The sequence below is a fragment of the Passer montanus genome, unplaced genomic scaffold, assembly GCF_014805655.1.
Source record: "Passer montanus isolate IOZ18808 unplaced genomic scaffold, ASM1480565v1 scaffold46, whole genome shotgun sequence".
NCBI lineage: Eukaryota > Metazoa > Chordata > Aves > Passeriformes > Passeridae > Passer > Passer montanus.
The window spans coordinates 6,815,879-6,830,532 of NW_024369485.1; the positions used below are offsets into that span (position 1 = coordinate 6,815,879).

At 39.5% G+C, this 14,654-nt stretch overlaps 1 protein-coding gene across 1 annotated transcript in view; it reads right to left on the bottom strand.

Annotated features, from left to right (window-relative positions):
- Positions 1 to 2,305: 2,305 nt before the first annotated feature.
- Positions 2,306 to 14,654, bottom strand: part of OPN5 (opsin 5) — a 28,778-nt gene continuing 16,429 nt past the window's right edge. Inside the window, exons 3-7 of the mRNA XM_039721620.1 lie at positions 13,779 to 13,898; positions 9,322 to 9,486; positions 6,241 to 6,575; positions 3,845 to 4,080; positions 2,306 to 2,423 (exon numbers count right to left, since the gene is read on the bottom strand). Coding sequence (XP_039577554.1) covers positions 2,360 to 2,423; positions 3,845 to 4,080; positions 6,241 to 6,575; positions 9,322 to 9,486; positions 13,779 to 13,898 — 920 coding nt within the window. The 3' untranslated portion in view covers positions 2,306 to 2,359. The remainder of the gene's footprint in view (positions 2,424 to 3,844; positions 4,081 to 6,240; positions 6,576 to 9,321; positions 9,487 to 13,778; positions 13,899 to 14,654) is intronic.

Sequence of the window (14,654 nt, forward strand, 5' to 3'; positions counted from 1 at the left end):
GCCCTACCACAAATGTGTATCCACTTCTGGGATGACCCAGTAGCAATTATGAGGAAAATACATAACTTTAACAAATAAAGAGAAAATCCTCCCCAATTTAAATTAGAGGAAGGGCTCATGCACAAACTGTGAGTTGATCGACCTCTAAATCTGGCCAGAGTATTGAGCAATTCCTACAGTTTGACCAGCAGTGCTGCTCCAGCTAATCTCATTTATAAGGCCACTCTATGTCTGATTTACATCACACCTCAGTTATAATAAACACATATAGATACAAACAAAAGTTTGCCTGGATGAAGTAAATAATAAAAGCTGCAGGATAATGCAGGCAAGGTTGTTAATATCTTCATAACCAAGTCTGCAGATATTGTAAAAGATGCCTTCTGCTCTGGAACAATTTGTGGACTCAATTTGCAACCCTAGTTGAGGAATGAGTTGGTCTTATGCTGAAAGGTCTGTAGAAATTAAAGAACTCAACTTCTGGGGAAGAATTAACACAAAACCATGGATAGGTAACGTGGCAACTCTTTGTACCTCTGCAAGTTCTCTTCATTTTTATTCAATCTTATTTTGCTAAAGCATTGCAGAAGAGAAGCAATACCTTGGGAAAATTCAAGAGAATTCTACTTCTGCTACGTGGTCTGAATATCATTTGATAAAATAGCAACTGCAGAATGGGAGTGCTGGGACATGCCAACAAACATCAGATTAAACCTTTATGATATTATTGTATAAAGCAATAATAACATCACCATGGATCAGCTACAAAAGGAGTTCTGTTCAGTGAGGCAGGAAATGCATGTTAAACACAATTCTGAAGTAACAGTAGAATAAATTAACATTTAACAGGAAATATTAAACAGGAAAGTAATTGAAACTCTTTCACAAATGTTTTCTTTCCTTAAAGCAACAACTCAGAAGAAAGATTCGCCCTTGTATTGTTTTTTTTTAACAGTCAGCATAAATCTGTGTGGGAGACTCTTTGATTTGCAATTAACTTATTTTTAATCATATAATTCTTAAAGAAAATACATAGAAACATCAAAATTATTATTTTAAGCATTAAAAATCTGCTTTTACTGAAATGCTAATTTTTGATCTGTAGTGATTCCCTCACCTTAAGGCAAATACAAAGGAGAAAAAGGAGACACTAGGAATAATTATGTCTCCTATCCAACACAACTGTTTCAGCTGCCTGACTCTGCAGGTCATCTCAAGACACATTCAACATTCACATTTCTGTTGAATGCATCAGGAACTTGCAGAACTTTGTTCTCTCCAGTAGTTACTAGTCCTCATCCTTCCAGGACTTAGTGTTTAAAAATTAATCTGCAGCTGCACTTTGGAAAGACTCCTCTGTTACCAGTACTGTAACTTCTCACAAACACACCAGTTTTGAACCTGGTTTCATGGTTTGGATTGAGGAACATTTTGCCATTTTATATCTCATTAATTGATCTGATAAAGAATTGGGATGAGTAACATGCACAGTGAAAAATCTTTCTGCTTATTGCCATCATATTTCTTTGTAATTTTGGCCAGAAAATGATAAAAATGTGTTAAATATTGATTTGTTCAGTTTGGCTTGGATGACTTCATTTCACTTCTGCTTTTTTATTACAAAGTTATTCATAACTCCTAAATGAATCTACAATTTGAGCAAGAGACCTTTCCCCTCTGGTTCACAATTGAGTAAGGATTTGTTATTCTGTATCTCATAAAGTAATCCTGTGTATGAACGTGGCACCTCTGATTTTGCCATGACTAAAATCAAAATATTTCTGAGTATTGAAGGACTGAAGTCAAAGTGGGATTAACACAGCTTGTGGCCTCATGATTTGGGAAGATGCTCACCAGGGAAATCCAGTCAGCTAATGATTCCCCAATGTGCAATTCAGAGCCCTGAGAAATGAAGCTCTGACTCAGATTTTTCCTCTAAGGAATCCTTTCTCTCATGCTCCAGGTCTCCAGTGACTGCAGCAGGAATTTAGGGAGATTAGCTTTGGTAAACTAAAACTGGTCTTTATGAATACTTTCCTTCCCCTGAGGGAAAATATTGCCCAAACTATCATTTCTGTTAGTGCAAAGAACAAAAAAGGGCATTTTAAAGCATCTCAAGTGAAGGAAAAATTTTAATAAACACAAATTTTCTTTGTTTCTTCTTCCTCTCAGTACTTAGAATATTTGCCCAACTCTAATTCACTGTCTTGGTCAGGATGGAAAGAACTGTACATTGTACATAGGAATAGGGAGTAAAATAAACCTGTCACCAGGTTTTAATTCATTTACAGAAAGAGGAACTTGAGCCAGTCGGGTTGTTTGTCACCAGGTTTTCATTTGCTGTAGGTGAGATGAGCCCTCAAGCTTCCAGCTGGGTTTCGTTCATGGCTGTGGAGTCCCCGTGCGCAGATATCGTGTATGTCCTGGGGGCAGAGAGGGTACAAAGGTCATTTTGTCACACCAAGATGGGAATTAAATTCCTGCTTCTGGGAAGTGATTCCTCCAGACCATTTTGTTCATTACAGAGGCCTGGAGAAGCCAGCTTGCATTCAGCTTGAGGGACTGGGTGAAACTCCTTCAGATGCTAAACACAAATCCAGCTGCCAAAAATCCATTGGAGGCTCTTTGAATATGTGTCCCATTTGACTAATACTGCAGAAGGGATTTTGGAAAACCATAAATTTAACACCTCAGACATTTACAACATATATAAACTCTGTATCTTCTGCAGATGAAATGAATCTTCATGCAAGATTATGGAATGATCTGCTACAAGAAGCTGTGGAAGCTCAAGATTGACTCACTGAGCAGCACACCAAAAATGCTGGAACTGGTAGGGGAGTAATATGAATGATAAAATGGATCTTCATATTTCTATCGAGGCACATATGTTTTAGGCCTTTGGAGCAAATTACTGGAATTCTGTTGTTTCACAGTCACTTATGTGTGCTATGATGTTTGTGACAGTCTACACTGTCAGATTAACATCCATTATCTCCTTGTTCAACCACAAAAGTCAGGCACTTGTCTGGCCTATATATAATGTGTATATATATATATATATATACTATATATACACACACACACTATATATATTTTTTTATATATATAGTATATACAGAACTTAATATATTATATATACTATATAATACTTTATATATTATATAGAACGTTATATATACTATATAATGCTATAATACTTTTTATATTATATAGAACAAAATACTTTTCCTCCAAGCGCATAATTAGTGTTTTCAGGAATTCCACAGGTGTGCAGCACAAACTTTGCCTGAGGGTTGTAAATAAAAAAAGAGGAGACTTTCTTATGAGATAATTACACTTTGATTTGTCTGGTTTGAGGCAGGTTTTCTTGATATGAATGGTGCCTGCTGGGTGGCTGAGGAACTAATGTCTCTCCCTGTTGATTATGTGGCTGAAATGCATAGTATTAACAGGTTAATTATGGAAGGAATTAACAAAATTCTCTTCCATTTGCTTCACTGGCAATAGAGGTCATCACCTGGAGGGAACTCATAGGATGATGTGAAAGAAAAGGATTAGGAAGACAGGATTGATCCAAAACCCATAAACCAATAGGACTTTTTTCCAAACTATATCAATGGAGTTGCAGCTGGATCTAAAAGTCAGGACTGTCTTCATTCTTTGCCTTGTACACCTACAGTCACTACAAATTCTCACAGCAAGAAAAATCCCAAATCAAAGAGGTCATGGTCAAACCCAAGAAATAAGATTCAATGAGCTGTGATTCTTGGTAGATCTTAGTTTAGTACTTTTTGGAACATGGAGTTCTTAAAGATATCCCACTCCCCAAAGAAGAAATTACCTTGATTTCTTCAAAGAGCTCTTGGCCTTCAGCCCCCCCGGCCGGCAGCAGGCAAACTTGCAGTCGATGACCTGGTAAATGATGGGGTTGTACATGGCTGCTGACTTTGCAAGCAGTGTTGGTACCACTGAGAACTGGATGGGGACCGAGTCTGGCCGTCCAAAGGCTGACCAGACCGAGACCACGGCGTAAGGGATCCAGGCAATGAGGAACCCTGCGCAGATCAACATTGCCACCTTGTGAGAGCAGAAAAGAGACAGCAGGGTTTATCCAGAACGGTCAGACACTGGCAGAGCAGCACAGAGCCAGGCAGAGTGCAAGGGAATTGCATTCCACTGAACGGAAAAGAAAAATGATAACTTGCTTTTTCATACAAATTTACAATGTGAACAAAATCTGCCTCTTTATCTCGTGCCCGTGTTTCTTTTTCCTGACACATAGTTAATGAGTCTGCTATCAGACCTTTAAAAAGACAGTAAAGTCTGGCTAAATATGAGGAAACTAAATGAGATTTCAGAAAATAATAATAGCTTGATATTGAATTCAAATTATTTAAACAGAGGATTCCTTTCAAAACACAATCTCCTTTTTAGAATAATATACTGACAACAGCAGAGTGTGAAGGTTCTTGAAAAAAAGATCTTTTGAAAATGGGGAATTTAACTGACAGTGAGAATGCTAGTAAAATGTCTAGATTTATTCCTCCTAACCCAAATAATGGATTTTCACTACATTAGAATAGGTAAATACTTTAAAAAGGAAATTGATGTTAAATATTTTAGTTCTGATAAACGAGTTCCTGGTAAATTAGTAAGTGGCCTCCTTATAATGTAACAAAATGTAACCATAAGAAAGTTTACTATAAATACCAAAGAAAAACTGTTTGGGTCCAAAATCTGTGATTTGCGTACTTTACCTGAACCAGCCTGTCTGCACTCGGTCACAGCCTGATATCACTTCAAATGATGCCATGCCATCATACATCCTGAAAAACATCTGCCTTTATACTGCTGCCATTGACAGATTAGTGCTGCACCCACACTGGTAACAGCACATGTGCACTCATTTGGAATAAGGCAATTAGCAGGATTAGAACACAAAAAAAAATCACCAGAAAGCACAGGGGGTTTGGACATTGCATAACCTTTCCTGTAGCCTGTTCTTTTTGTTGTCTGTCACTGAAAGAACAGTGCAGGTGAGCCAAGGATCTCAAACAAAACCTGTTTGTTATGAATTGTGCTGTGGAGTCAAATGGGTTATAAGGGAGATGAATTTTCCATATTTATATTTACCCCAACATTATGTTCTTCAGAGTAGATCCAAGACAGGAGGGAAAATTACTGGTGTTGGAACTCAGACAACATTGAATTTTTACATGATCCTTCCAATATGCAAAAAAAACCCCAAAACTGCAGCCTCAAATCAAAAGTTTCCATTATTCTTCAAAGGAAATTTGCTGAATAACCACCAAAAAAAGGTAACAATTTGAAACATCCTTTTGAAAGGCAAGTGAAGTTGTACCAGCTGTATTGGCAGCACTGGCTGGGCAGGTACACAGCAGATATTTTCAGATATGTTTAGACATAATGTCCCTTACTGCTGCATTGTATAACTCTCAGTTCAACTCAGAAAAAAAATTTTATAATAAAAAAATTTTTGTAATAAAATTTGATCAGCCAAGCAAAACTTGCTGCTTATCTCACTCTTGGCATGTCTTACAGCAGCTGGTGCATATTTTACAGCTAAGGAATCTGATTTTGTTCAATACAAGCCTTTATTTTGAGAGATTTCCTGGCACAATAACCAGTATCAAGGATCATGGCTGTCACCACTGCCAAACAGAAAATAGATTCAATCAGAAAGGGAAAACAGGATATGGTCTGAGATGGAAAATTAATTTTAGCAATTCAGTGCATTTTTATCAGCAGTTCATGGCTGAGCCTAACTGATAAATTATTTGCACAAAAACAATTGCAGTGTCACAGGACCAATTTTGGTTTATATCTTCATTAACAGAGCAACGTAAACTGTCTGAAAGTTTTATGTCCCTGCTACAATAATCTGCTCTCGGTTTTCTGTTATAATTCCTATGCACATCAGTCACCTTAAATTACCATTTACAACTGGTTCTGAAAGCAAAGGGAGTTTTATGGTGGGGAGCAGGGCCACAGGGAGATTATGACTTGTAAGGCCATAGGGGAAAGCTGTGGCAGAGTGGATCATGATCTCAGGGACCCAAGTGTCCTAATCACCAAATTATGTTTCCACTCCTGGTTTTTTCCCATCTTGACAGTAACAGAGAAGCTACAAAAACCACCTTCAGAGCATTGTGTTATTGTCTCCAAATCTGCTTCTATGACCCAACACAGCAAACTGAGGAAAACATTCCTACCTACCTTGGTCAACTTCATTTCAAGTATGTGGCTGTTCTGAATCCTGGTATCGTAGTGAGAAACTTCTTTGGTGGATGATTTGACTTTTAAAATTATTTTGACGTAGGAAAACACAATCAAAGCAGTTGGGAACAGGAGGCAGAAGAAAAGGATGCTCAGAACAAAAACCTGTCCAGCCACTGAAGCCTGTGCCAGCCACCAGTCCAGAGTGCAGGAGGTCCCGAAGGGCTCGGGGGCGTAGCTCCCCACCCCAGCAAAAGGCACTGTAGCCCAGAATGAAGCATAGGCCCAGATTATAGCCAGGCAGATAAATGCGTGATGCCTCTTAAGCCAGGTACCTGGAGGAAAAGTCAAGAGTTACAAGTTCATGTCCAGATGTGTTTGGCACCATGGAATACATTGTGGAAGGGCCCAAGGCCAGGCTGGATGTGGCTGTGAGCAATCTGCTCTACTGGAAGCTCTCCCTGTGGGGCCTTTGGAACTGGATGGTCTTTGAAGTGCCTTCCAACCCAAACCATTCTAAGATTCTGTGAAATATGAGGTTTTTTTGACTGTTTGACTGTAGCCATGATATTTTACGAAAAATCCTTTCCTAGGATTTTTCCCGTCCTGAGGAGCTGAGAGCCTCAGGAAAGAAACGTAAACAATAACTCTCTGCTGCTGTGGAATGCAACAGGTGCATCTTCCATTGGTCCATGTGGATTGTTTTCAATCAGTGACCAATCACAGCCACCTGTGCCAAGGCTGTGAGCAGTCACAGGATTTTTGTTATGCATTCTATTCTATTCTATTCTTGTCCTTTGTAGCCTTCTGATCATCTTCTCTCTCTGTTCTTTTAGTATAGTTTTAATGTAGTATTTTTGTATATTATATAACATAATAAATCAGCCTTCTGAGCAAAATGGAGTCAAGCTTCGTGTCCTCACACATGGGGTGTTCGCCACAACATTTGACAAGAACTTTGTCATGTTCATCTTGGCTCTTTTCAGGTGTTCATAGTGACCCTGAGCTCACGTTGTGCCTCATGAAGACAAAGGCACACTCACATAGAAGGCTCCACCTGTCCTTATTTCAGATCTTTGCTTTAATTTGTGATTAATTAGAACTGAGAAGAGTCCAAACTAAAGAAATCCAAACAGCTCAGCAACAGTCACGGGAATCTTGTCCAGTAATTTCAACTCTTCAATGTCACTTAGGTTTTTTCCTATTCTTTCTCTTCTATGTTGCCTGACTAAAGCTCAAATTCAGTGACTGAAAAACAAGGCTTTACAGTAGAAATAAGATATTTAAGATTTAATATTACTTTTCATTCTTTTCCAGTACAGAAAATCACCATGTGTATCCTGTCAGCAGTATCTGTAAAATGTGTTTTCATGTATCCTTGCCTTTTTTTTTAAGTAAATGCAAATAGAACTCCTGCAGATCAGAACATCAGTCTCTCTGCTCATCTTGCATATGGCTTTAATTCATCTAGAAAAAGTTTCAGTTTGCAAGGTTTTCATCATCATCTACATGTTCAGCATGTAGGACTCAGATAGAACTAACAAATTTAAATCTTTCATTTTTGCAGAAAATTGCAATATGGTTCTTTCCGTCTTGGAATCCCCAACTCGTTTGTAGTTTCTGTCTCACAGGGGATTTTTCACTCACTTCACACTAACATTAAGATTTAAAATAAAACCAAAGCAAAGAAACACCTGTAATTTGGAAGTGTCCCTTTTCAGCTGATTTTACTTGTCAAGATCACTGGAAGGAAAATGAACATTGCCCGACAAATGAAGTATTCATGTATTATTGCTGAGAGAAAGAAAGATGCCTTGTTGTGTTCAGAGGTAGAAAAACAAAGCAACAATAGCACAACTATTAAAAGAGAAACATTTTTAACTACCTAGACTGAGCATTATAAACATCTTTGTTTATTGTTCTCCATCATTTTGTATGGACCACCATGATCAGAGCCCTTGAGAATAAGGGTTTTGAAGAGTTTTCTCTCTCATGAACTAAAATGTCACATTAAACTCCACAGCTGGTGGCATGAATGTACCTAGCCATTAAGTATTCACTTCAGCTCACCTAGTCTGTGAAAAATTGTCTATGATTTGGGTTGCCACTGAATTATTTTGATAAGACTTCTATAGAAAGAACTGAAATCCTGTTTAATATTATTGTTGCATCTAACACTCAAATAAAGAGACCTCCCCTGCTCTCTCATTTAGGGTAAAAGTATGACACACCAGGGTCTGTGATAGCACACCTTAGCACAGTACCACAGCTTTTATCTGCTTGCACAGACTGGCTTATTTACACTTCCTAGCTGCAAATCTTCCTTACAGCTTAACATGATTGATATTTCATGTCATCATAAAGAAATCTGTTGTGTCCCTCAAGTCACATGGGCAAGGTGTTTATTACTTGTAAAGTCACCTTGAGTATTCCCTGTATTTGGATGGGAATTTAGTCCCTTACATTGCAAGAAGATCATCTTTTCTGAACTGTGACAATATCATTTATCTGGAAAGAATTAAGCATATAATACATCATATTCCAGAGGTACAAGATACTGATGGATATGGTGGTAACACCTTACACTGCTAAATTCATTTCATCCTCTCAGGTTCCATTTCCATATTTGAGAGACTATTTCACATTATGACTTATTGCCCATGCAAATCTCTTAGCTGCTTTAAATGGCTTGCCTCATCCTGCAGAGGAATTTAGGCATTTAATAAGGAATATTTTTATGTTTTTGTTGATAAGACCCTGTGATATGTGCATTACTTGCATCTGTTAATGCAGATAGGCCTTGATAGACATCAAGTGATTTATCTGTGGGGGGTTACAAAAACTCATGGCTAAAGCAGACAGCAGAGGGACAACAGTGTTATGGCCAGAAAAATGAATTTAACTGGGACTTTTTGGATCATGCAAACATGTTTCTCTCCTCTGTGTACTCCCCTCTATATGCAAGAAAAGTATTCAGAAGAGCTTAGTTATTAATTCAGTGTAGTAATCTAGCACTAAATACAGCTTTTTCCCAGTCATAAACAATACAGTTATCCATATATAGATACATCTTTGTCTTACCATAGGACAAGTGGCAGATTTTCAGGTACCTGTCCAGGCTGACAGCTGTCATGGTGATGAGGCTCCCACAGCCAAAGAAGAAACCAGCCCACCCGTACCAGCGGCAGCCTATCCACCCGAACATCCAGCGGTGGGAAAAGAAGGAGATGATGCTGAAGGGTTTGCCTACAACTTAAAGGAGGAGAGAATGTCAGAAGCCCATCCTTGAGAAAATCTCCTTTCATCGGAAAGGAAAACCCTCTCCTTTGCAAAAACTAATACCCATAAAAGTGCTCAGTGTGGAGAAAGGGCTTCAGGCAGAGTATGTGATGAGTTTAAGCTGGAGGGTAAATTTAGATGGAATATTAAGAAGAAAATCTTTACTGTGAGGGTGATGTCACTGCTACAGGTTGCCCAGAGAAGCTGTGTTCTATCTCTGGATGTGTTCAAGGCCAGGTGGGATGAGGCTTGGAGCAGCCTGGTACACTGGAGGGTGTCCCTGCCCATGTCAGGGGTTGGAACAAGATGGTCTGTAAGGTCCCTTCCAACCCACAGCATTCTGTGATTCCATGGCTTGTGAGCACTCCATGCACAGGACTGAGCCTCAGGCAGCTGTAGCTGGATCTCATGGCACCAGGGATGAGCTAGGAGGAGCCAAGCCTGCAGAAGAGCTGGAAAGTGGGGCTGTACTATATCCACAGGAACCAGAGGTAAACCCACACTCTGGAACTGATCATGGGCAGGCTCTCCCTATTATGAAACCTTCAGAGCATGGGTTAGGTCCACAGGCCAACACCTAAACAGGATGGGTGATGGTGAGTCAGAGCTTGAAACAAGCACAGATCTACTCAGTCTACATCCCTGTAGGGTATTGGGTGCCTTCAAGCACAAGGTAAAGAAATTTGCCTTCAAAAAGGACATTTTCAAACCTGTCAAGGCCCAGCAGTAAGATACACAGTGAGGTAAAGTGTTGGTGGGAAGGAAAAACACAGACTTGAGCTGCAGAAGTGGTTTCAGCTCCTCTCCACACCACACATTTTTTGGTGCCTCCTAGCAAGCCACTGCACACAGATATGAAAACATTCTAAGCTTCCCTTTTTTCAAACCTGTCAAGGTCCAGCAGTAAGATACACAGTGAGGTAAACTGTTGGGTGGGAAGGAAAGGCATGGACTTGAGCTGCAGAAGTGGTTTTAGCTCCTCTCCACACCACACATTTCTTTGGTGCCTCCTAGCAAGCCACTGCACACAGATATGAAAACATTCTAAGCTTCCCTGAGACACGAGAAGTGAGTAACTATTTTTGAGGCTTTCTCTTGGTGGCACTTTTTCTCCTTCCTCCACAGGTAAAAGTGAGTGCTGCATTATGGAAGAAGTGAAGTTTGGTCAAATGATATTCCATTCTCACCTTAAAGCAGGTTTACATTGTTCATATTCTCTTTAAGTATCGTGACAAAGAGAAAGTTTGAACATTTTAATTATCTAGTTGGAAATCTCTTCTTTCTCCTAATTTTTACCTTTTTCTTGGTCTTAATTAGGCAAAGAAAAGAAATCAACTTTAATGGAACAGAAAACTCAAAAATTTATAATCTAGGGACATCTCTTTTCCAAACATTTCAGTTTTACTTTCCAGCCTGATTTTAAATTCTCCCAGGCCTGAACATTCCAACTGCAACATTCAAACAACATTAAATATTGAACTCCACATTCCTGTGACTGTATTCCTTCCTGCACAGGAGCAGCCAGAGCACCTCAAGGATTTGAAAACATCTCAGCCTCCCTGAGCTGGTTTCTCTGGCTGAACCAGTGTCTGTAATGTCATAGAAGCTCAGGGAATTGGTTTATGAAGAGGGAAAAAATTATCTTGGAAATTGAATTTCCCACACGGTAACCTATTCTTACAATCTAAGACAAAAATCCCTGTTTTGTTGAATTGATCTGTAGGAAAATATTTTTCCTAAAAACATTCAATTTCACATTGAACTGATGTAAAACCATTTTCTTAACAGAAAATTAAAACATTTCTTCCAAAACTGAATCTTGCAGAAAATTACCATTATCTTCTATGCCAAAAGCATCGGGACTGAAAACCCTTCAAAATCAGATGCATTTTTAAAAAAGGTATTTTTGAATTAGCCTAAGCCTGTAAGGAAAGTTCTGCCTGGACCTGCAGGATGTTCTCAGGTCAGTGCATGATGTGCTTTTCTCCAAGCAGAATAAATGCATTTTTAATTTTTCAAGCAGAAGCTGACGTCAGTGATTAAGGTTTCAAGAAAAACATTAAATATGGCAAGGTCTAGGTTATGTGCTAACAATCAAGTCAGCAACCTTAGTCACATAAGTGACTGACAGCTTTAAAGGCCAGCACATTTCTTTGCACAAAATCAAATTTCTCTTCAGCAGCAGGACTGGGAGCAGCCCCGAGCACAGTGTCAGTGCAAAATCAATCTGATGCAGCTTTGAACAAGAGGCTGGTGCCACCCTGTGGAAATCTGCAGGAAGCAGAACTCTTCAAGAAGTTGTTAAGACAAGAAATATGAGGGTTTTGTGAAAAAAAAAAAAAAAAATCTATTTCGGTTTTTCCAGCAGACCAAATCCATCACATTTCTCAACTTAGCACCTTCCATTAATTAAAAAAAAAGTTAAAAAAAATGGAGAAAACCAAACCTGGCTCTGGGAATCGCTAGTTTGTCCAGCAGACCGAATCCATCACATTTCTCAACTTAGCACCTTCCATTAATTAAAAAAAAGTTAAAAAAAAAATGGAGAAAACCAAACCTGGCTCTGGGAATCGCTATTTTTAACTCCAAAATTTAAACCTCAGATAGATTGAGATCCCCATGGAAGAAAGCAAGGTGACCAAGTGGTGCACTGGTAGCAGATCATAACAGAGACACTTCCAGCCCTCACACCAAGAGGGGTCCCAAGCAAGCTGTAGTTTGAGTGGTTGGGACACGGTTTTTATGGTTAGGAGATACCTGTTAAGATTCAAACAATCACAGAATCACAGGGTATTTTGGAATGGAAGAGATCTTAAAGCCCATTTCCTTCCAACCCCTGCCATGGACACCTCCCAGTATCCCAGGTTGCTCCAAGCCCCATCCAGCCTGGCCTTAGACACTTCCAGGGATGGGGCAGACACAGCTTCTCTGGGCAACATTCAGAATACAAAGCTGTGGAAATTCTCCTGAAACACTCCTTCTCATTGAAGTGGCTAATATGAGCCTTACAATACAGATTCTTAAACCACAAAGAAAACGGGAATATCACAGAGGAGGAAAAGGCCGGCCTGGGGTTTTTCCTTAACTTCTAAGTGTTGAGAGATGGAAGAAGAGTGTCCATGACAGAAATGCCAAAGAAGTCATTGGGATTTCTCTGTGTGGTAGCAGTGATATTTATACTAACATCTTTCTTCTATTGAATTAGTGTTTCATTCAGAAATCCATGTTTACTGACCAAAACCACAGGAATTTGCAGGGATGAGCAGATCTTTGGTCTTGTGTTGTGAGAGTTCAAAAAAGCATCAGTCTGGGGAGGCTGAGAGCCACCATTTTATATTGTTCAGTGATGTTTTTGGAGTTTAGATGAGGGCAAAAGCATCTGGCAGAGACAAGGGTAGGAAAAGGGTGCAGTGGAGCGGAGGGCAGAGGTCTCAGTGTATACAGCACACAGGGGACAGATGACCCTGCTAGCACGGGAATATAATTCCATTTATATGGCACTGGGGAGATTCCATGGTCAGCTGGGTCCTGATACCCACTGGATTGTCTGCCATCCAAAATATCCTTTTCTAAAGGGCATCCAGTCCTTTCCCTGTGAGCAGCTGAATCAGTCTCATGTCAAGGGCCAAAACAACCATCCTTGCAGCTCTGGATAAAGCTCCCCAAAGCTCCCTCCTCCAATGCCAGGACATCCAGACTGTGGGGTTGAAATAAAAATCCTCCCAGTTGGCTCATACTCTACAGATTGACACAAAGGCTTATTTTTTCTGATCCAGAGACAAAGGAGGATGGCCACTAGAGAGAAAACTATTAGCTTTGATCAGCTGATGGCCACTGGCATTTTCCAATTATTTGGCTAAACTTGTGTTTTGAGGCATTTGTATCCATTCTATTTCACCCTATGGTGAGAAAACATAATTTTCTGCACCTGTAATACTGAGCTATTTTGTGGTTATTGTGCCAGGGTGCACATGGAAGCTGCCTTTGGAGACCTGCCCAGTGCTGGGGTGAACAGGAGCTCTGCCTGTTTGATAAAATCAACCCAAATTTTGTCTCTGTACTGTTCATTTCTTCCCATCAAGTTGTTCAAGAATGTTGTTTTCCATCCTCCCCTATTATTTACATGCAAATAATAGAGCAGAAATATCTGCAGCAAAAGGCATTTGATGCTCCCATGACTTCCAGAGGAATGTCTCTTGCTGCTGCCAGGCAGAAAGAAGAGATAATAAAAACAAGGGAAAATAAAAACATTAAATTACCTGAAATGCCCAGATCACACACTGCTAAATTAACAGTCATTATCTCAGCAGGTCTCAGCTTCTTTTTTCGCTTTGAGGACATAAAAATAACATACCCATTTCCCAAAGTTGAAAGGATCCCTGTAATAATGGAAAATAGAATAACATTCACATTAGAATCATCCTCAAAAACAGCAACACTCCATCTTCCTTGGGAAATTCCCTGATGTTTTCAGCCTGAACTTGGGTCCCTAAGGCTGGGTATTTTACCCTGAAACTTGACCCCCTCATTGTCTCTGTGCAGCTCACAGAGACCTTGGCTGCAGACACATCCCTCCCTCAGCAAATGCTGCTTTCCCCTCTGCAGCAGGGCATGGCTTTCACCAGCTGAGCCCGCACAGACATCGACTGAATGCTCACAACAGAAACCCCAGAATCCCTCTGCCCTGAGCAGCACTGTTCTCACTCAAAGGTTTATATAGCCACAAGAATGAAATTCAGCTCTCTGTAATCACAGGAACCAGAATTTGACAAATTTCAGCTTTATTAGATACTCTAATCAGATGTTAAGGGATAAATTTCCAGTTAATATATTAATATCAAGTCTTAAATCTTACATTAAAATTTATTTCTATCATAAGAAGGAAAAGTTATAAAATAAATCTGATTAATCTGATTTTAACTTCCAGGTGGAATTCAGTGTATGGGATCCTTCTCATATTGGCTGACATATTTTTTTCCATTTCATCACTCAAGGACCCTCAGGTATCAGCTCTGCAAGTGGTGCATTTGCCATGGAATTAATCACATCAGCACAGAAAATTGTAGGGTTTCCAGTTCCCTTAAAGAAAATGTGTCTTCACTAACTCATGTTTTAAAGAGTTTAAGGTCAGAGTG